The 22,969-nt window shown below is 37.9% G+C and overlaps 1 protein-coding gene across 11 annotated transcripts in view; it reads left to right on the forward strand.

The window, feature by feature from the left end:
* The window catches only part of diaph2 (diaphanous-related formin 2), a 510,829-nt gene that overhangs the window by 364,611 nt on the left and 123,249 nt on the right, over positions 1–22,969 (forward strand). For 10 of the 11 annotated variants that reach the window (XM_073854348.1, XM_073854345.1, XM_073854344.1 and 7 more), the window contains one exon: positions 11,227–11,351. In XM_073854348.1, the coding sequence (XP_073710449.1) occupies positions 11,227–11,351 (125 nt within the window). Of the gene's footprint in view, positions 1–11,226; positions 11,466–11,697; positions 13,901–22,969 lie in introns of those variants that run through there. The other variant, XR_012357976.1, reaches the window with a different exon arrangement.

Below are 22,969 nucleotides of genomic sequence, written 5' to 3' on the forward strand. Positions count from 1 at the left end.
TAATTGCCTCCATTTGTGTGTCCCTCTGAGATGGTGTATCCGTTTTCTGTTGTCACAATGCCTGCCAAAAGCAATATGTTTTCAATAGGGTATGTGTCCTGTTCTAAGTATATGTGTGTGCACTTTTTAATAAATCTTCTCGCTCTCTTTCGGGTTGGGGAAACAGTTGCGTCTTTGACCTATGGATGTTTTTCTTTTTTCTTTTCACCCTCTATCAGCTCTATCTGCAGTATGAGCCAAATAATTGCATCCAATCCAGGTCCTTTTAGGGGCTAAGTTGTCAAGGGATGTCATTGAACCAAGGAGCTTCTCACAATAGAGTGGCGTTATCGCCCAGCCAGGGCTGTTTACAGAATCCTAAGGGAAGCAAGTGGGAGAAAGAACACTTTTATTTCCAGCCTCACCGCTTCTGTATAGCAAATCCTCTCTTGCAAAATGGGCGTCCGTTAGAGAGGGAGCGCGAGAGCGCACAGTGGCTGACGATTCCCAATCACACGCTTGACGGCCGGCGGGTGGCACAGACAGAGCTCACCAGTATTTGTGTTGCATGAGGTGTGCTGGCGATGTGGTGTGAATGGGTAATCTGGAGTCGTTCAGCGAACCGGGATTTGTTTATGGTTTTAGGGTTTGATTTGGATTGAATGTTTGCTTTGTTATATCAGTAGTCTACAGAGACACTGAATACGGGTGATTCTCGCAAAATTAGACTTATGAAGTGTCATGAAACATTTTAATAAAAAAGTAAATGCTATCAAAATAAGAAGCATAATGTTACAAACATCTCTTCATGTATTATTTTGCACATGATTTCAAATGACATCCTACAAACCAATTTTGTTGTTTTTTCCACATTTAAAGCGAAAATTTTCATTACCGCAACGTGTCCATGACTGGATTTTGGTTCGTTGACATGGAAATATTTATAATAAAATAATCTAAAAAATAAAAAGCTTCAGTGCATGTTATACTATAAACATTTACAGTAAAGAAACATGTGGGATTTGGTGATCATTGGTAAATGTAGAGACAATAATAAGAAATATAAATGTGTCCTAAACCAATTTTCTCATTCTCCGCAACAATTTTTAATCATTGTTTAAGCCCCAAGGAACTAATATAAAAAAAAATAGTTGATAGGGACATAATTGAATGTGACACTCAAGATGGCTACCTGGTAAGCATTTGTTTGTCATAGTACATAGACAACTTTGTAGTTCTCATTACCGAAACATGAGTTTGTAAAGGTATATGTTTAATGTAATATTATGTTGTGGTAATGATAATTTTTTTATAATGATAATCTAAAAAATGTGATTAATTCTATTGGAAATATTTGTTAAATCCTTTAAAAATAATAGTTATAGTAAGTTCAGACCTTAAGGGGGGGGGGGGTTCAATGGTATTTCAAGCATTCTGACTTATTAACAAAGTTATAAAGTTGTTTCCTCATGCTAAACGTAGGCAAAGTGTCAAAAAAGCAGTTGGATGTGTTACAGAGTATTTCTGTGCCGAATGCACTTCGCCAGGGTTCGTACAAGTTTCGGAAAGTTTTTTCGATTACAGGTCCAACTGACGTTTCAGGGGTTTTCTATACGCATCACTTCTTTATATGGGCACTTCCCCCGGAAAACCCCACCCACTCGTCAATCAGCGGGAGACGCTAGCACTTGCAAACATTCACATCAAGCGACAAAGCTTAGTTTAATTTCAAAACTCAACAATGGCACGAAAGAAGAAGTGTGTTTTTGGATGTAAGGAGAAGAAAGTCAGCCTTATGGAAACAATGGATATAGTTTATTATCCGGGATAGCAGCGGAGTTTTGCGTGTGTGTTTGATGCACTGGATTTTCCCAACCGGGTCACGAGTTGCATGCGGTAAGTAAGACTTCTGTCTTATGTTGTAAATATGAGCGTGCAAATTATATAAATGACATGAACATGTAGTGAATCATAAGTTAAACAGTGTTGTATAGTGTTGCATGACTTGTACTCGCTCCACCCGCGGTAGTAACTCCTCCTTCTTCATTTTTTCATACGTTATCAGAAAGATTCGGTAAAGCTAATCTTTCTTTTATAAATCTGATTAAACTAAAGACTCTTCGGAGATATAAAGGATGTCATACTACTCTATAGGTACTTCAGATTAACATCAGAAATGGAGAAACAGCATGTGTTACGTGAGCTTTAATTTTGTATGTGCAAAAAATTATTGGCTTTTTTTTAAATGTGATGCTGGACACCTCTATGTCTGGATTTCGTGAGAATCACCCATACGTGCTGTAGGATTGTTTATATTTCAATAACCATGCATTCGGTACGCACTCCTTCACTGTGTTCTTATTGTCTTTTCTATCCCGTTTTATTGACTCTTTGCGATCCAGAATTGCATCAGCTGCGATCTCTTGTGGTTTCCTCTTCTGTTTAAAGCATATTTCAACCTTATGTTTTTTAAATGCAAGCGCTCTCAGATGATCAGATCAGTCAATAATTCTTTAATTATGATGAAGCTTTGCAAAGTGAGGGATTTCAGGCAAACACGTATTAAAATAATAAATGGAGCGGACGGAAAAGGATTTGCTTTTCCCCCTCCATCCGATTAGCACTTCATTGATGGCGAGTAGTAATTATGCTTAGCACAAAATATATTGTGGACTTGCAGTGTTTTGGTATTGAATTTAAATGATTTGTGCAAAAACGATGCACTGTTTGTTTGCTGTTTTTAGCGATAATAGTATTTTAAAGACAATAATAGATGCAGGCATTTGTCCATTTCTTTATTTCTTTATTTACTGGCTTGGAGGACTTTGTTTGGACTGCACAATGGTGTTGAGAGTCTGAATTTAGCTTTAAAAACATTTGAGCATCAGAAAAAAAAAGATTCTTTTTTTAGCATCATACAAACCAGATTTAGTCATTTTGATTACTTTCTCACCTCAAGTATCATCTTTTTACAGTCTGACACAAGCTCTTTTGTTCTACCTGAAATGCCTTTATGTAGAGAAATAGGTGGGCTTTTGGTTTTTGTATTGCTAAAGTAGTGTATAATATTACTGTGATATCTTTTTTCATTTTCTCATTAAGAACTTAGTGCCACTTAATACCTGGTGTTTGTGTAAACAAGACTTGATTGTAGAATAATCCTTAAAGAAAATCATTCCAGTGTGTCTTCAGTGCATGTAGCTGCTTGTTAGTTGATGTTATTCATTATATGTTGAGATTAATAATCCTCCATTGCACTTTTGATAAAATTTAAATACTAAAGTTGTGTCTTTTTCACGGTTGTCCAATGAAAAGCAACTTTTTATTGTAGAGAAAGGTTATTGGAAGAACTAAGTTTTACCTTCTACAGTTAATGAGGTAGAACCAGAGAGGGGATAGTTTGGGAATCTGTAACGTCTTTATTTTAAGAGTCTCTTGAGCCTCAAACTCATTACATACCAAATTAAAAGACGTAATCCGGCCGTACCCAGTACTGCTTTCTTCTCCCAACTTCTTCACAGGAAGAAAACAATGAACTGCATTCTAATTGGAGTTTAATGAAAGCATTGCACTTTCCTGCCAATTATCAGTGTATATATGTTAAGTGATGGACCATAGCCTTCATACCTAAACCTTTTTAGTTACCTCATCATCTCGCTCGCTCTCTCTCTCTCTCCACCTGCACTGGGTCTTTTTTTTTTCTTTTTGGCCTTTACGCACATTCATCATTTGGAAGTATACCCACCATCCATTTGTTCAAGCATGAACTCTCTTGTGTAATTCGCATATATATCTATAAAGAGATAATAATTCTATTGTGAACCACTTAATGGTTGTTCATGTGTGACCTTGTTGATTGTTTTATGCTTCGTTTGCCTTTGTTAGTAGAGATTATTTAAAACCCAACCCCTTGCGCTACACCGGGGCACCCGGCTCAGAAATAAATCTCAATTCACACTGTATCCGCAAAGCATTGCGAGCTACAGTGATGAAATATTAATACACCTTATCTATAAATCTTACACGAAAATTGTGCCCTCCAAATTGTGCCTGAAGATAATGCTGACATCCCAGCATTAGAGCTGATGATTTGGTATTTTGGAAAGCACATCTTCTTTTTTTATGACAAACAACGTTTCTTTGTGGCAGTTTATGGCTGGATGAGATGGATAGAGCTTAATGAAATAGACCTCCTATGTCCCCTGCCTCTTAGAATGAATGTCACACAGAGATAGCCAGGATGGAGGGGCAGGGCTCAGTGACACTAAAATCAGATTGTAAATCTTTTAGAGGCAGACCAGAGTTTGTCTTATTGTGTAATGCTATTGTCTGGACAATAAGGCTGTCTTGTTTTAGCCCTGTAATGATATTTACATACAGTAAAGGTTTCTTTAGTAGCTCATACTTCTGTAAAAGTATGTTGGATGAAACATGGAACAATATGTGCTGATGGAAGCACATTTTTGTTAATTAAAGGGACAGTTCAACCAAAAATGAAAATCCTGTTAACATTTACTTAACCTCAAGTTGTTCCAAACCTGTATACATTTCTTTGTTAAAGGGACATTCCACTTTTTTGAAAATATGCTCATTTTCCAGCTCCCCTAGAGTTAAACATTTAAATCGTATTGGAATCCATTCAGTTGATCTCTGGGTATGACGCTACCACTTTTAGCATAGCTTAGCATAATCCATTGAATCTGATTAGACCATTAGCATTGCGCTAAAAAATAACCAAAGAGTTTCAATATTTTTCCTATTTAAAACTTGACTCTTCTCTAGTATATTTGTAGTATACAAATATAGTAAAAGGGGAGTGTCCCTTTAAGCTAAACCCAAAAGAAGATATTTTAAGTTATATTTGTCATCAAGCAGTTATTGAGCACTGCTTCAATAGTAGGAAAACATACTAAAAATTATGGAAGTCAATGGTGCTCCAAAACTGTTGGTTACCAGTTAAGATTTCTTATTTTTGGGTGAACTATCCCTTTAAAGTATTATTATCTTAATTATTATTTTTGCTTATGAACATGCGTTTTAGCTGGATAATTAATTTTGAAATAAAAAGTATTATGTTGACATTGTTGTTATTAAAAGGAAGAGATAATATATATCCAGTCCTAACAATTGATGGAACACAAAATTATATTAAATTAAAGAGTTTTAATTCATTTAATTAAATTAATTCATTTAATTTGTTTAAAGAAAGTGTTTATTTTAATGAAGTAAACAGTATGTAGATACAAACTTTAGTGTAATGATACCAAAAGGAAACAAGAGAAAAACATACACTCTTAAAATGATGGGTTGTTGTTACCCAACTATGTGTTGACACATCCTATATTTGAGCTGAAATAACCCAGCTGTTGGCAGTGGCGGCCGGCGACTTCTTTTTTGTGGGCGATTGATGCGAAGTTCGTCACAACATGTATGAAGCCCATCGTGTGTGGTTCCTTATTTCAAAATATGTGTTCTGTGCGTTAAATGCGTGTGTGTGGATCACGTGTCTTGTCAAAATAAATGCCTGCTGCAGACGCGTCTAAAGGGTTTATGATAAAAGAGACACTCACGTTTGCCAGATACTCGCAAAATCTCATGCCTAATCAGAGTTTACTGTTAAGGGAGTGTCTTGCGTGTATTTTGTAAACGTGAGCATCTCTTCTATCATAAACGGTTTTGACTTGTGTGCAGCAGGCACTTATTTTGACAAAACACATAGGATGCACATGGTTCACATGACCCAACAAACACATTTTGAAAACACGAGCAACACACATGACACTCCTAACTTTGAATTTGCGCCCCTCGGAAGAGCAGTCACGAGCCGCCACTGGCTGTTGGGTTCATCTGAATTTGACCCAACTGTGGGTTAATACAATCCAACATTTTGTGTATATGCAATATAAGAGATAGGGATACCATCAAAGGGATACAGACACACACTGTTACTGTGGTGGATGTTACCACATTGACATTAGTCACAGTCATTAGTATAAATTTTATGTTCTAGTAATGGTTATTTTCTAAGACAGAAATTTTATAGGGCTTTTTTTCTTTAGATTATATAAAATGGGCACGTTCAAGTTATCACGCAGCCGTGCTGGTCTTATTTTGTTGTTAATCTTACTAATGATATCCCAAATGTGTGCCTTTTTTATTCCGCCTGGGCTTCCCGCAGGGCTCTTTATTAAGAGGCGGAAAATTTCGTCTGAGACAAACAGATTTATTGCTGAAAAGCAGAAACTGACCCATAACAGGAGGAAGAACATCAAAAGAAATATGAAATTTTATTCCTCTCAGTCTAATTTTCACACCCACACACCAAGTTACATTTTAACTTTTTAGCCGAAGTAATGTTGAAAACCGATCATGTTGAGCCACTTGACATTATCATATTTACTGTCGTAATTAAATAAAGCAATTAATTTCTTAAAAGCTCGTATTGGGAAATATGCGAGGTGTCTATACCCAAATCATTTTGGCCTTGTAGTCATCGCTGGCTTTGTTTTCTAGTAAACAAGATTTTTTCAGCATGTACTCTCTAGTGTTTGAGTTTCATCAGTGTTGAGACCTGTAAGATGAATGAGTCGGCACAGTTATTAGCTGACCTCAGAGCTGCCTGTTTCTCAACCTCAACACAGACTCAGAGAGCAGTCTTGCCTATCCATCTCCATCATTTGCATACCCGCAATTCTCTCTCTTTCTGTGTAAAAAAAATTCCAACATGCCATCAGTGGTCTTTAAACCTATCGTGTTTCAGCTTTTAAAACCAGCCTGACAAGCTTGTAGCATCGCCGTGAGAGCTTAAAGTCGTGCCTTTGCCCTCTCATTCACTTTCAATTCTCTCTCTTTCATTCTTTCTTGTAGTTTTTGCTCTTTCACAAGGTATGTCCTCAGACAGAATGTTAACCTCGGCTTTGTAAGCCCTGATTAGGGGACAGTAAATCCGCCAGCGTGCTCCTAATGACATAGAGACTTCCCTTTATATCGTTGTTACTGCTTTGAGCAGATTTGTAGCTGTGCCAGTTTTGCTCCTGTTTTGGCTTTATTGTTGAGAATGAAAAGCAGATGTCATTAGCCTTGACCTTGAGAAATAAACCCTGCAGCCTGGCTGACCAGCTGTATATAAAGGATACTTCACCTAACGTACACTTGCAAACACCAAATGCAAGTAGTATATATGGCTTTGCGTAAATTGCACATTTCCTTGTCTGTTAGCCAGTAACTTTTTTAGCAGTTGCAACATTATGTGGTCGATTTCAGATTGAATTGTGAAAGCTAAAGTGACTTAAATGGGACATATCATGAAAATCTGACTTTAAAAGTGCTATAATTTGGTCCCCAGTGCTTCTATCAACCTAGAAAATGTGAAAAAGAACGACCCGGTAATTTAGTTTTGGTAAAAGGCTTACCAAATAGATCCTTGAAATTTAGCTCCTCTTACCATTGGTTCACACCAGCCGCGTTTGAGGCGTCAAATTCGCGTGTACCGCGCCTAGTTTGCCACTTGAACAGTTTGAGTTTACTCGCTTCATTTGCGCGTGAAAGCCACGCGTGAAATTGTAGTCATCGAGACATTCACACGCAAATTCGCACCATGGGAGGGGCTTCTGCGACTCCGCTCACTTACTGTAATTACGTCACTACTAGAGGCAACTCCTGATTGGTTAACGCGGTGCGTTTTTCCGCCAAAGTTCACATTTTTCAACTTGCCCATTTGTTGCAGCATCGTTCAAACTGTGCCGCGCTAAACGCCTCATTTGCGCCGTGAGACCTCCGGACGCGTCAACGCGTCTTCACATTGATTTAACATTGAAATCACTCACACTTGACACTTCTACTGCGGCTGGTGTGAACGTAGCATTATGATGTCAAAAGGGGATCTTATTATAATAATACCGCCCCTTAATCTGCACTATCCAACCATGGCAGTGCCATTTAATGCAGAGAGAGAGAAAATAATTGACAGCACAATTTAGTTTCAATTTAACAAACCATCATCATGGCGATAAGTGTTTGCATTTCATCAGCTCATTTGCATTTAAAAGGACACACCCAAAAACGACACATTTTTGCTCACACCTACAAAGTGGCAATTTTAACATGTTATAATAAGTTATCTATATGGTAAAACGTCATATGTACTCTGGGGACACCTTAGATTTATTTTACATCTTAAAAATGTATTGTTAAATGTCTTATTTAAGAAGAAAATGCTGCCAAATACTGTAAAATTTCACACCCCGTGATATATATGGATATAAATATATATGGATGTTGAAATGTTAAAGGTGCTGTGTGTAGATTCTAGCTGCAAACATGGAGTTGACCCCCAGTGTGTGTATGTAGATAAAATCGACTCATTCTTAGGAAATAAAACATACCAGTTCATTATGTAAGTTCTTTATATACCTCTAAAAATATAGTTAGGTATATTATATATATATATATATATATATTTTTTTTTTTTTTTTTCAAGAGATCCTCCTAAAATGTACACACTTTAAATGTTAATTTTGTCATGCACTCACTGTTAAAGAGCAAAAATTTCCTTTTTTGGATTCTGCACAGACACATCTTCAGTCACATTATTAACGCTAATTATGTAATTATTATATAAGCTGAAGTCTCGGTCGAAAGTTAAAGGAATAGTCTACTCATTTTCAATATTAAAATATGTTATTACCTTAACTAAGAATTGTTGATACATCCCTCTATCATCTGTGTGCGTGCACGTAAGCGCTGGAGCTCGCTGCGATGCTTCGATAGCATTTAGCTTAGCCCCATTCATTCAATGGTACCAATCAGAGATAAAGTTAGAAGTGACCAAACACATCAACGTTTCTCCTATTTAAGACGAGTAGTTATACGAGCAAGTTTGGTGGTACAAAATAAAACATAGCGCTTTTCTAAGCGGATTTAAAAGAGGAACTATATTGTATGGCGTAATAGCACTTTTGGGAGTACTTCGACTCGGCGCAGTAACACCCTCCCTCTCCCATTATGAGAGGGAGAAGGGGAGCGGACTTTTCAGGCGAGTCGAGGTGCTCCCAAGAGTTCTATTGCGACATACAGTGTAGTTCCTCTTTTTAATCCGCTTAGAAAAGCACTACGTTTTATTTTGTACCACCAAACTTGCTCGTATAACTACTCGTCTTAAATAGGAAAAACGTTGATGTGTTTGGTCACTTCTAACTTTATCTCTGATTGGTACCATTGAATGAATGGGGCTAAGCTAAATGCTATCGAAGCGTCGCAGCGCGCTCCAGCGCTTACGTGCACGCACACAGATGATAGAGGGATGTATCAACAATTCTTAGTTAAGGTAATAACATATTTTAATATTGAAAATGAGTAGACTATTCCTTTAATCAGAGTGGCGTTTAACTAAGTAACGTTTAAGGAGATGGATGTGACCTGGGCTGCTCTCTCCAGATGCCCTCACATCAACCCCCTCTGAGAGGTTTTGTCCACTTTAAGACTCAGACACCTATATCCATGTCTCTCATGAGTCAGGGCTTTGACCTCCTTGTGCCACGATCATTCAAACCGCATGTATCGATAAACCTACATACACCCCATACACCATGCAGCACTAAGGCATCACGGCTGCGTCCGCATGCCCAATGATCCCACTAAGACACTGCTGACTCTTTGAAGTCCAGACTTGAAAGGACTGCAGTGAGTGCAGAGAGAGACAGAAAGCAGTAAACAGTGATTATGTGGAGATTAATGAAGCTGAACCCATGCTGATGCCTTTCTGGCCTCGGACAGCAGTCGCACTCAGTGTGTTCAACCCCAGGAACACTTAGATACACCTGCTCATATTTGAGCACACCTGCAAGATATGCTTGAAACAACCAGTGCGAGCATGAGCAAAAAAATGATAAGAAAGAAATGTCCATGTTGTAATCAACATAAATATTATATGTTTGCTTATTTCATTATTTTTTCTTGCATTGACTATGCATCAGTATTGTTGTAAGTCATTTGTAATCTAAAGAACAGTTTTGTTAGTTGTGCCACTTTTATCCATTTATTTCAAGTAGTATCTTCACCTTTGAAGTTTTTTAGTTAAATTCATTGGCAGTAACTTCAGTACTTTGGGTTTTACTAGACTTTATATCTAAAGATTTCTAAGAGTTGGGTACGATGGTTAGACTTAATGTTGCTTGTCCAAATATTGGATTTTAAATAAGAGTGCTGGAGTTCAACAAACAGTATGGAGGAGGCAGACATCAGCCTCCCACACAGTGTAGGAGAGTAAAATGAAGAAAAATTTACAATAAAGTGCAAGTTTAAAGGGATAGTTCGGCCAAAAATCATATTAAACCCATGATTTACTCACCCCGAAGCCGTCTGAGATGCATATGTCCATAATTTTTCAGACGATGACATTTTCAGTTATTTTAGAAAATGTTTTAGATCTTTCAGTTACTCAAATGTGAAGTTACGGGGTCCCACGACCTTCAGGTCCAAAAAGTGTGCATCCATCCTTCACAAAATAAATCCAAACGGCTCCACGATGATAAACAAAGTTTTTCTGAGGGCAATCCACGCAGTTTCGTTGTAGAAATATCCCCATTTAAAACTTTATAAACGAAAATAACTCGCATCCGGTTATTCCGCCATCTTAGTACGGAGGTTACTCTGCTGTTGCTCTGTGCCCCCGCCCTCCGAATTTGTCATACGTCACTAAGAAAAGTGCGTACACTACGCTAATACTCTATCCTGAATACAGAGGAGTCTAAGATGGAGGCGCTACCGGAAGGCAGCTACTTTGGTTTATAAAGTTTCAAATATGGATATTTCCACAACAGCACCGTGCGGATCACCCTCAGAAGACCCCTATCCACCATCGTGGAGCCGTTTGGATTTATTTTGTGAAGAATGGATGCAAATTTTTTGGACTTGAAGGTCATGGACCCCGTAACTTCACATTTATTTAACTGAAAGATCTAAAACATTTTCTAAGATAACTGAAAATGTGTTTGTCTGATAAACGATGGACATATGCATCTCGGACAGCTTGGGGGTGAGTAAATCATGGGTTTAATATCATTTTTGGCCGAACTATCCCTTTAAATAGCACTCTCCACAATTAGGCATAGCACACTAAGACACAAAGATTTGTTTTAAATAAGTGTTAATTAGTTCACTATCACTATAGACTATAGAAGTCTTTCTCTATCCACAATCGGAGGAATGTATTTATAATGCATTGTTTTCTCTCTCTTCCTTTTCCAGTATCTGCCCAGATCCTGAAAGCCAGCCTGGACACAATGGAGCGTCATATCCAGAGACTGGAGAACGACATTCAGAACTTCCCTAAGAATGATGACAAACACGATAAGTTTGTTGAAAAGATGTCAATATCCTTTAAATTAATGTACTACTGTTTTTTTATGTGGGGCTGACTGTGTGTTATACTGCTCATGCTAGACCTTCACTTGCCATTGGCTTTCCAGTCCAGAAATGGGACACAGGTGATTCTTTTCCCAATGGGATGTGGATAGTATTTAAGGGTTTACAGTCTCTCAGAGACTTTGCCTCTTGAGAACTGGACGGCTGTCACAAAGTTAGATGTTTATCAGTGGTCCTCAAGCTCTCCAAAGGGGCTATTTATACTGCACAACACCGTCTCACAGCCAAAACGAGGGCTTTTTAGCCAGTTGGATGTATAACATCATGTTGTTTTCATCTCCTAACCAACCACAGGTCCCTTCTCATGAACTTTCAGAAGGCTATCGCCTCCCAAAGCGGCTAAAAGAATAGGTTCACTCCTACACAGCAATCACTATAGTGAGTTAGATTTAGATGGCTGATGAAGTTAGACAGTTGTTTGACTTTTCCTTTTGACATGTGAATGTTTTTGTGTGCCTAAAGTGAGCAGGTGTTAAAAACATTTTGATTTAAGGAGGTTTGCATTGGTTTTCTGTACTGAGTGACTGACTTTTATATTCCCACCGCGATCCCTGCCGTTTCTCTGCAGCTTTATTAACTATGAGCATGAACCATTAATCAATGACTTATCAAGTCTGAAAGTCTTCCCATATGTTCTCCTAGCACAGGAAAGACAGCAGTTAACCTTATTTTAGCTCTTTGTTCACAAGCTCGACGCTGAGATTTATGGGGGGCTTACTATGCACTATGGGTGGCGTAAGAGTAATAGGCCCAGCACGCACTAAAAATCTGCTCGGAGTCAAAAAGTGCTGCTTAAATTTTAGATTTTAGAACAATGAGCTTCCCTTGCACACATATACAAAAAAAAAAAAAAACAAGGCAGACTATCTATGTGGCCTTAGTGATGGTATTGATTAACAGGACTGTGGCAGGATCGGAACTTTAGCGAATGTCGAATTGGTGGGCATCAGACGATTGCAAAACCCGACCGGGTCTCACTTCTGTCTTCTGTTTATCAGAGCCGCCACACAGCCTGAACTGAATATGGTCACATCCGTTTGATGGTGTGAGCAAAGAAAAGAATGAGAGAGAAGCTGATGAAAGGAAACGGTTCCACCCCCATTGTGCACCAGGCGCAATTCGTTTTCAGGGGCGTCGGAGTCCGGCTACTGACTGACAGGGCGTTCAAACACAGCTGTGCCGACTCTTTTGCGCATCACGGGGCAGACATTGTCACGGAGCTAAATAAGGCCAAAAGCCGTTTCATTCGGCCATTGTGGACAGCAGGGTAGATGCCCGAGAGGGAGTGATTGAATTTGTGAATGCGGAGGTGCGCGGGCGGGCATGCATGCGTTTTTTTGCCTATAGCCGCGCACCATCACTCTCCATAGCAACAGGCTACTAGGACTCTCTTTATGGGTTTGACCTCAGTGTGACTTTTTGACAGATGAGTTGGTGTATTTCGAATGGCAGTAAAGGATGTGTGTTAAAACCGGTTTGTTTAAATGGCACGGGAGAGGTAATTTGTGTGACTAAGAAAATAGACAGATGTTGTCTTGTTTACAATGTGTTCTTTGCCTGTAGATACTCGTTCAAATCAGACTACACCAGGTGGGCACTGTCAGACTCCTCAGGTTTTCATCCTTTTCTATGCACTGTAGCATTGAGATCCGTGTGATTTAATCTAGCCTGAAATCACATTATTTTCTTTTTTTATTTATTTTCTTACTCTCTTCTGCTCTAGGGAGACCCAACGCAACGCGATTGTGCCGTTTCATATGCAGAACATTTGTTTCTCTTCAGTTTTCACGCCAGCTCAAACAGCAGATTTAGAGCCCTGCCTGTGAGGTAGGAGAATGAACTAGTATGTTGCAAATTTTATGATATAAAAAGGCATTAACTAGAGAGAGAGAGAGAGGGAGTGAGCGAGAGCCGTAGAGGAATTTTGCCTAGGTGGGTGTCAGCTTTTTTTGGATGTAATAATGGCAGTACACATTTCACACTCCTCGGAAACTATGGAGGTGACATTTTGCAATATTAAAAAATTTCGCCAAATAAGGGAATATCATATTAGATTCACATTAAGGCGCTTATAACTCTGGAACAAATATGCATTTATTAGCTTACGTGGCGATGCACAGTTGATATATTGATTCATTAAATAGAAATGATTGTGGCACCAAATCAAGGCCTCCTGGAAAATGCGCCCGGCACACTGTTGCAAAGAGAAATAAACTCTAGATATGAATAAGGGTTAGTTTTTAGAGTCAAATAAAAGGATTTTCTTTTATTACCCACTGCTCAACGCTCCCTTGTTGTTTGTAATATGAATATGTGAGACTATGTTTGTTTGAAATATTAGGTAAGCTGTGAAGGACTAGTTGTAGATGCAGTGTGGGTATTTGCAAGAACAAAATTGAAATCGCACCGGCTCGCGTACATTATTTAAACAGTGTTTCGTACAAAAAATCTCGGTGAATCATAATTCACACTACCTGCTAACAGTGAAGCATTATTTTTTATTTAAGTGTATACTTTGGAGAATATTATCTATTGTTTGCGCTCCAAAAAAAACCTATATATATATAATAATCCTCATAAAGGCGTTTGCAGTCTAGAGACTTTTTCATTACATAAATGCATTTCATATACACTGGCATACATTAACACCATGTAGTTATTACAGTTCCACTCTCAAAACCGAGCTCAATATCCAGAGAAATGCAGACAGAGTAGCTCATATCAGTGCGAATGCTTTTTTCCACCATTACTGTAATGTATGCAAATGTGTGAGTGGGGTGTTTGTTCAGCAGTTTAGTGATGTCTATCTATCAGAATTAATGGCACCCCACAAAGGCCTTTAAATGAACTAGAGGCCCCAGGAGAGCTTTAACTCAGCAGCGGGCCTGTGCTGGTAGTGCGGGGAGTGCTGTTGGTGGTCTGCCCGGGAACCATGCGTACTGGGAACTTAATGGAGAGCGGAAGGGCTGCGGCGATGTTCGGCGTCCATACTGAGCTTTGATGGATGATGAAGCCTGTCTAATAGATCTAGCGCTGCTGTAATTCAGCATGCTGATATTTTACTTAACCTTTGTGCTCTCTAGGGACTGAGAAACACCAATCATCTGGCCAATTTCTTCTCTAACCGCCTATTTAATGGCAGGGATCATTCAGAAGCAGAGCGGTTTAAATAAATACAATGCTGATTTAAGCAGAGAAACTATTCTGATAACAAACAACAAGGATGGATGGTCTCTAAGATAGTGATCACTGTAAAAAAATATTCAGTAGAAATTACAGTGTTACTTGCAGCTGGTTGCCGGTAACTTACCGTAGATTTAAATTTTTGTTATTTACTGGCAAGAGTTTGTTCAAAGTTAAATAAATATTAAATATTAACACGTCTCTATCTTTACAGAATAAAACTATACAATAATGGCCTCATGCAAAGCATTCTGGGAATCAAAAATCATCATCAAACTTTTTCTGTTTTTTGCTTCAGATTTTTTTTTCCAAGAATGCTTTGCTTGTTATTTTAGTTTTACTTTGTAAAGACAAAGACTTGTAAATGTTTAATGTTAATTTAACTTTAAACAAAAATTTGGCAGTAAATAACATAAATTTAAATCTACAGTAAGTTACCGGTAACCCAGCTGCAAGTAACACTGTAATTTCTACGCATTTTTTTTTACAGTGTACCGTAGATTTAAATTTATGTTACTTACTGGCAAGAGTTTGTTCAAAGTTAAGTACATTTTAAATAAGTCTTTATCTTTATCTAAAACTACAATAACAGCCTCATGCAAAGCATTCTGGGAACCAGAAATCATCATCAACCTTTTTCATTTTTTTGCTCAAGATTTTGTTTCCCAGAATGTTTTGCTTGATGCTGTTCTTTAAGTTTTACTCTGTAAAGACAAAGACTTGTAAATCTTTGATGTTCGTTTAACTTGAACAAAATGTGCCCAGTAAATAACATACATTTAAATCTACGGTAAGTTACCGGCAACCAGCTGCAAGTAACACTGTAATTTTTACGGATTTTTTTTACAGTGTACCGTAGATTTAAGTTTATGTTACTTAATGGCAAGAGTTTGTTCAAAGTTAAATAAATATTAAATATTAACAAGTCTTTGTCTTTACAGAATAAAACTGTACAATAACAGCCTGATGCAAAGGATTCTGGGAACCAAAAATCATTATCAAACTTTTTCTGTTTTTTGCTTCAGATTTTGTTTCCCAGAATGCTTTGCCTGATGCCGCCATTTTAGTTCTACTCTGCAAAGACAAAGACCTGAAAATGTCCAATGTTGATTCAACCCTGAACAAAATGTTGCCAGTAAATAACATAAATGTAAATCCACGGCAAGCTACCGGCAACCAGCTGCAACCAACACTGTAATTTCTACAGATTTTTTTTTACAGTGTAGGGTTGTGTTTATTAATATGGAAATCAAACAATCAATATATATAGTTATTAACCACCATTTTTTAAAGGAGACATATCATGAAAATCTGACTTTTTTCATGTTAATGTGCTATATTTTACTTTTTTCATGTCCCCAGTGCTTCTATCAACCTAGAAAATGTGAAAGAGATCAACCCAGTAACTTAGTTTTGGTAAACCATTCTCTGCAAGCATGTGAAGAATAAAAAAAAAATTTGGCTCCCCTGTGATGTCAGAAGGGGATAATATGGCCCTTTAATCTGCACTTTTCAACCACGACACTGACATTAAGTGCAGAAATCAGCTTGTTTGTATTCAAAAGGACACCCAAAAACTGCATATTTTGCGCACACCTACAAAGTGGCAATTTTGACATAATATTACCTATAATAAATTATCTATATGGTATTTCAAGCTAAAATTTCACACGCTGGAGACACCAAAGTTTATTTTACATCTCATAAAAGTCTTGTGAAATGTCCACTTTAAATATCTTATTTATTTGCATATCACAAAAACTTTGAACTTTCTTCACTTGGGGATTTAAAAATAAATCATTGTTATTTTATGATTAATTTGGCAGATGCTGTTGTCCAAAGCATGCATACATTTTTACCAGTATGTGTGTCAAACCATTTAGCTTCAATGATAAGTAAATCAGTAAACCATAAGTAATTAAGTAAATCATTTGAAAGTCCTAATGTATTATTTAAAATATGTTTACAAGGCTCTCAAACAAATCGATTGCTTATGCAATAATTGTGCCTGAAAAGCCATCATGAAAATGGTGCCAGCTCACAGCTGAGATAAGGGTGCTTATTTGTTCGCATTCACCAGATTAATGCCCTTCATAAAACGCAAGGCTTCCCCGTCACCTGCCAAACAGTTAACATACCATTGAGACGAGAGGGCGTCGTTCCTTTAAAGACTCCCTGAAGCTTTACGCTTTATTGTGCCTCTTTTTAAAAAGCCTATAAACAAATCATCTCTCATAGCTGCAGGATACAATGCGTAGTTAGACAGAGGAAATCACCAACCAATGGAAGCCAAAGACAAGTCGAGCTGGTCATTGTATATGACATCTGTGATTGTCTTGTTTTCTTAACCTCTGCTTGTATTGAGGGAAATGTATTGAGCTGACCTGAGCCTGCTCACGTAAACAATCTTCTTTTAGGCGAGAAAAATATTGAAGTGCATTGTTCCTTTGTGAGCTATGAATTTCTTTTTAAAAGGCTGTGGGTGCCGTGCCAGTTTTAGAGTGTAGACCTGCACTCAGCGGGACGGTGTAACACATGATTCCCAGCATATCACCTCTTACGTGTTATATTCCGGTACACATTGCCTTTGTGTGTTTTTATACCTGCTGTGGAAATGCACTTCCTGTTGCATAAGGCAGCGACGAGTAATGGGTTCAGAAGAGCTGGAAGGCGTTTCGTGCATCTGATGTAAATGTTAAGCCATAGGAGGTTTCTTAGAAAGCTGTCTGCTAGTTTGATTGCCGCTAAAGATCTTGGGAATGAAGGTGAGGATTGATCAGCACAGACTGTTTTACCTTTGGGTCCGTAGCTGCTAATGAATTGATGAAGATGTGTTTGCAGCAGCCTACGCAGCGATTCTAGCCTCTCGCTCTTGTTTGTGCCTCGGCTTAGTCTGAAACCCTTGTTAATTATGGAATTAGGTCACCAGAATGTGGTGACATTCACCGATGGTAATGTTTACCTCACAGTAACTCTCTGCAGTTTTGGTGAAATGTAAAAGCGAACGAATGACGGATTGCATCATAAAGTCGGACTACAGAAACAAATAAACGTGATTTTTTTGACCCATATCTTTGACGTCCTTCCTCTGGCCCATTGTTGTCTACAGAGGACAGCATTGTTGGGAAACAATGGCTTACTTTAATTTACCACACGTCACAGGAGACATTAAGATTTTAATTAACAAATTCTAATGGGTCCTGAGCAGAATAAACAAAACACAGCCCAAATAATAATTGCAGTTTCAGTAATGATTGTCATAAGGAAGGCAAAGGCCGGAGTGTGAGCACAAAACGGACTTGGTGCTCGCGTCTGTGATTATGTTGCTGTCGTGCGCAGATTTGTGTTTATTGGGAAATGGCATCCAAACCATGTGTTTTGTGTGATAGGATTTTGCATATGCTAATGCACTTGATTGCCTTGATGTGTGGCTGGGTGGGGGAGTCTCAGCACGAAGGAGAGAGGCTCGATAACTGCTTCTTCAAATCCCATCCTCAAAGCTACCGACATTCAGCGCGCTTTGGGGAGGAGGCTGCGTTTGTAAAGCCGTGATTAGAAGGGTATTTAATGGAACATCAGCACCACCGATGCTGATTGTTAAAGTGCTGTTTTGCTTTGGTCATTTGTGCTATTACTGCTGTGTATAATTGATTGAATTGACATTTGAGAGTTGGTTTTATAAGAATAACTCTAGTGGACACATTTGGGGTGAGGGGTAATAATAACAATAAACTCAATTATTTAGTTTAGAGTGGATGTAAAGCCCAGATCTAGACTGCATTTTCTTAATCAGTATTTATGTCTCATTTTCAGTAATTTGGTATATAAACTTTCAATGTGTGACATTCTGAAAAGAAAGCTGAGGTGTTAAATAACGTTTTTAGACAAAGTGTCAAAGTAAAATCTGTTTGTCAGTATAGTGAGAAATCCTTCTTTCCTTTAAAGTCACAGTGAAATTGAAATGAAAAACTGTATTTTTTATATTCTGGTATGACTTATCTGTGAGCATTATTTTTTTTTAAACATGTGCTCTCATAATCTTCAATCAAAAACGCGAATCTCCTCCCCTCCTCAAAACGATCTCTCTTTACTTCCGGTCATATGGTATGACAGGTGGGCAGGGTCCAGGAAAAGATCTGAGCGATTAGCAAATAGACCCTTTTACGTGATCAAATAGCCTGCACGCACATTTCGGCAACGGAAGTGGGGTTGTTCCCCATTGGTTCTAATGTGTTAGCATCTCAGAAATGTATTAAAATGGTTTTCCAGCATCAAAATGTCTGGTTGTTGCATTTGTTTGCACTAATATACTTATATATCGTCGGTGCCCGATGAAACTCACGTATGTCCAAAACGGTTACTTTTCAGGAAGTGAAAAAACACCGTATTTCAAAAGCAGTTGAATGTAGCGTTGGCATACTTGGTACGGCATCTTTACATGTAACCATATTCTTGCCAGTGTAATGATATAATCCACATTTGACCAAAATAGCCTACATCTTAGTTTATTTAATACGCTTAGTTTGTTTAATATTAATTATACATTTATTAAATGTCTCTTGCAAACTATGAAGGGACAATATATCAATACAATGACATGGTAATGCTAGACAGATACTTTGTTTGCACAGTCCTACCGTAATTTTGTCACTCCTAGACGTACGTCTGGCGTCGGGGGGAAACGTTTACCTCGATGAAGGAAAGTCATTGTCTCAGCAGGCTATGTTTATTTGGCTATCCAGTGCTGAGCTTCAATGAAACTTCACAAGACCGGCGAGATGCTTCCACGGGGCGGGAGATACGCGGCATGATTTACAGCTTTGACACGAAATGGATACAGTATACGTGAAACTTTTCATTGACCATTTAGATATGTGAAGCATACTGTATACGGAAATGAACCTGGACATTCAATTCGTCTAAAAATCTAGAAATCGGCAAAATGGACATAGGTGATTTTCATCGGACAGCAACGATATGTATCTGGCCACTTTATATTTCAAATTATCTGATCAGTTCTCGATGGACGAATTCAAGTCCAGTCCTGCCTTTTTTCATTTCAGAATTCATTTCACTCGGATACACATTACCAGGGAGCAATAAGACTACTTCGCTACTTCCATTTCATGCCAACTTTAAACTAAGTTTAATGTTATACCCCATTGGATTATATATAAGCAGTTATATTGAAATTGGTTGTTTTAAGCTTAAGTTTTTCAAGTCAAGTCGAGTTTTTCAAGTTATGAGCATGCACATCAGAATTTTGTATGAGACTTAAAAGGTAATTTCACCCTAAAATTTAAATTATGTCATTATTTACTCAACCTCTTTGTTTATTTCCATGCAGTGATATAAATAGGAACTGATGCTGTCCACTAAAAATCATACAGATTTGGAAGAATACAATGATGACATAATTTATATTTTGGCTAAACTATTCCTTTAAAGTGCACCTTTTTCATTGCTAAAAACACAATGGTATTTTGTGTATTTGGTGTAATACATTGTGTTTGCGTGATTTATGGTAAAAAAACACATTGTTTTCCACATACCATACATTTTTGTAGCTCCAGATTTCCCTCTCTTCCTGAAACGCACGGATTTTGTACAAAACTCATAGATTTGAAAAGCGCTGTGTCCCTGATTGGCCAGCTGATCTGTACGTTGTGATTGGCCTGAATACATGTGACGTCAGCCGGAAATGTGACGCTCCTTACCATGTTTGAAAGATTCGGCCACAATGCAATGCTAACAGGAGTTCTTGTCTACATCACCAATCGCAGTAGGTAAACTGTTGCCTACAATCCGTGTGTTTTTTGTAGTCCAAGAAAAGAGATTTACGTTGGAGACGATAACTCACGTCATCTTTTACTTTAGGGTATGTACCTTTTGCATATCGTTACCATGTACTAATACACACTTACACACCATAGGAAATGCAAAATCATGAATCAGACCATAGGTGCCCTTTTATATCTTATGTATCTAATCTTGAATTAAGGATGCTTAAATACCTTTACTTAAAAACAAGTCAAAAAGAGTAAGGAAATTAATGTGCAGTGTAGTACTCTGTAGTAACACTGTTTGTACAGTACATTCCCTCACTTTAGTTCAGTATTCAGCCCATAGAAAGCTGACAGTGATGGTGAAGTACTCATTTACTGCACTGTTTATTTCCACTGTGGTATAGCAGAGATCTTCATCACCCCTATATAAGACCCTCAGATTGTTCATCAGCATCTCTCGTAGTACAATCTTTAAATCACAGCCAAACAGTTTAAATCATTCGGCCCCATACTTTGGCTGTCTTCACACATAAGTGTTCTGCTGGGCCTCCAGAGACACATATCAGCCCTGTGCTGTACTCTAATGAAAATGACACTTTAAAAGAGATTGAGCATATTTCTGCGATCGTATCTCATACATCAAATTTTCGTGATTGCCTGACCTGATTTTCTTAGTTGTCCTGCCTCAGTTAGTCATGGAAATGTCTCCGTGCGAGTTATCATTATGCATGTGAATTCTCTGGAAATTCAACAATCAGTGTCTTGTTAGGAAGGAAAAAACTAGGGTTGATTTGGCAGCTCCATTAACCCAGAGCTCACAGCTGACATGGCCACTAAGACTGAGGTTGACAGGCATACTACTCCCAGGGGCGGAGGTGGAAGCCTTCAACCGACTCAACCTCTCTCTCTCTAATAGTGCGTCTCATCCGCTCTGTGTAACACACCGTCACTGTAAAATATGGACATATGAAGTACTGTGTGTGTAGATTGACATGAGAAGCATAACTTGATCTGAAAGGCGATGATGTGTATTTGGCTACTCCTTATTTTATGGTTGGCATGTTAGAGGGCAAGGACCGTATAGGGGTTGGCATATGAAAGATGACAAGAAATATATAAAGAACATCCCTAGCGAAAGGCTCTTGAAGTGTTATTCTGCAGTTGTGACATTTTTCTCAGTCATATATGATTCACTCCTGTATCTTTCAAATAAATGCATGTTTTGGCTGCATTTGACATGTCAGAATTCAGGACCCGTGACATGATTAATCAAAAACAGATTTTAGCCAGATGCCAATTTGACACATCAAAAAAATAATATCTGAGACGGCTGTGTTAGTAAGTCCCATAATGGGAAAATGTAATGGAAGTCATGTTTTATATAAAAACGTGTCCTTTATAGCATTCTGTCCGGATCATTTGGTTTTGTGCTCATTTCTGTTATTAGTCCTCTCTAATATCAAGGACAGTTAAATGCCTCAGTAAATGAAGGACATGTCCAGGAACTCCTACTATTTTCTATGCTATCATGTTAATTGCAGTACTATTTTGTGTTTGTGTGGACATTGCATTAACACTGTTATTGTCACTACAATAAAATTTCAGCAAATGATAGTCATGGCAGCGAAATCAGATTTACAGTTCTCATCGAGTAATACCATCGCAACAGGCAGTATGTAATATATATTAATTTTTACAGGAAATACATTCTTAATGGTATGGGACAACATGAGGATGAGTAAAGAAAGTAGTTATTTAAATGAACATAGCTTTATCCTGTAATTAATCAAGTAAACATTTAGGAATAAATTGAATGTTTAGTACCACAAATATTGGATATAACAAAATTGAGCACTTCTAGGGGACAATGCAATGCTCAATATGGCTGCTCTGGCGAATAAAGTCTAGTTAAAGAACCAATCATCATTTGATAAAGACTGACGATTTTCTGGAGGAGGGGCATTATGCAGCACACGTGAAGCACTTGCCAACCTGTGTGCATGCGCAGTAGCTGAAGTAAATTCAATGCAATTTGAGCTTAAGAGTAATGCTTAAAAAGTACACAGTCAAAATATTCTGTAGAAATAACAGTATTACTTGCAGCTGGTTGCCAGTAACTTACTGTAGATTTTACATTTATGTTATTTATTGGCACGAGTTTGTTCAAAGTTAAATAAACATGCAACATTTTCATCTTTACAGTAAGTTACTAGCAACCAGCTGCATAAAACAGCTAATTCTTTAAAGTGTAATGGTACAGTTGGTGTCAGGTTTAATTGTTTGGTCATGTTGTTTAATTGTGATTTTAGCCATATCTGTCTTTCCCCATTCTAGTAGATAGGACTTTAGTCTTATTGGACTTTCAGCATATGACTGAAATAACTGCTTGGAGGTATTGCAAACAAGGCCGCCTGGTGGCTTGACTTCCCTCAAAGGACTTTGGTACCATGTACAGTAAAAAAATAGAATACTTCAATTGGTAACACTTAAAGGATTACTCCACTTTATTCCAGATAATTTACTCACCCCCATATCATCCAAAATGTTTATGTCTTTCTTTGTTCAGATGAGAAGAAATGAAGAGTTTCGTTGCAAAA

This window comes from Misgurnus anguillicaudatus, chromosome 16, assembly GCF_027580225.2.
Source record: "Misgurnus anguillicaudatus chromosome 16, ASM2758022v2, whole genome shotgun sequence".
Classification (NCBI taxonomy): domain Eukaryota; kingdom Metazoa; phylum Chordata; class Actinopteri; order Cypriniformes; family Cobitidae; genus Misgurnus; species Misgurnus anguillicaudatus.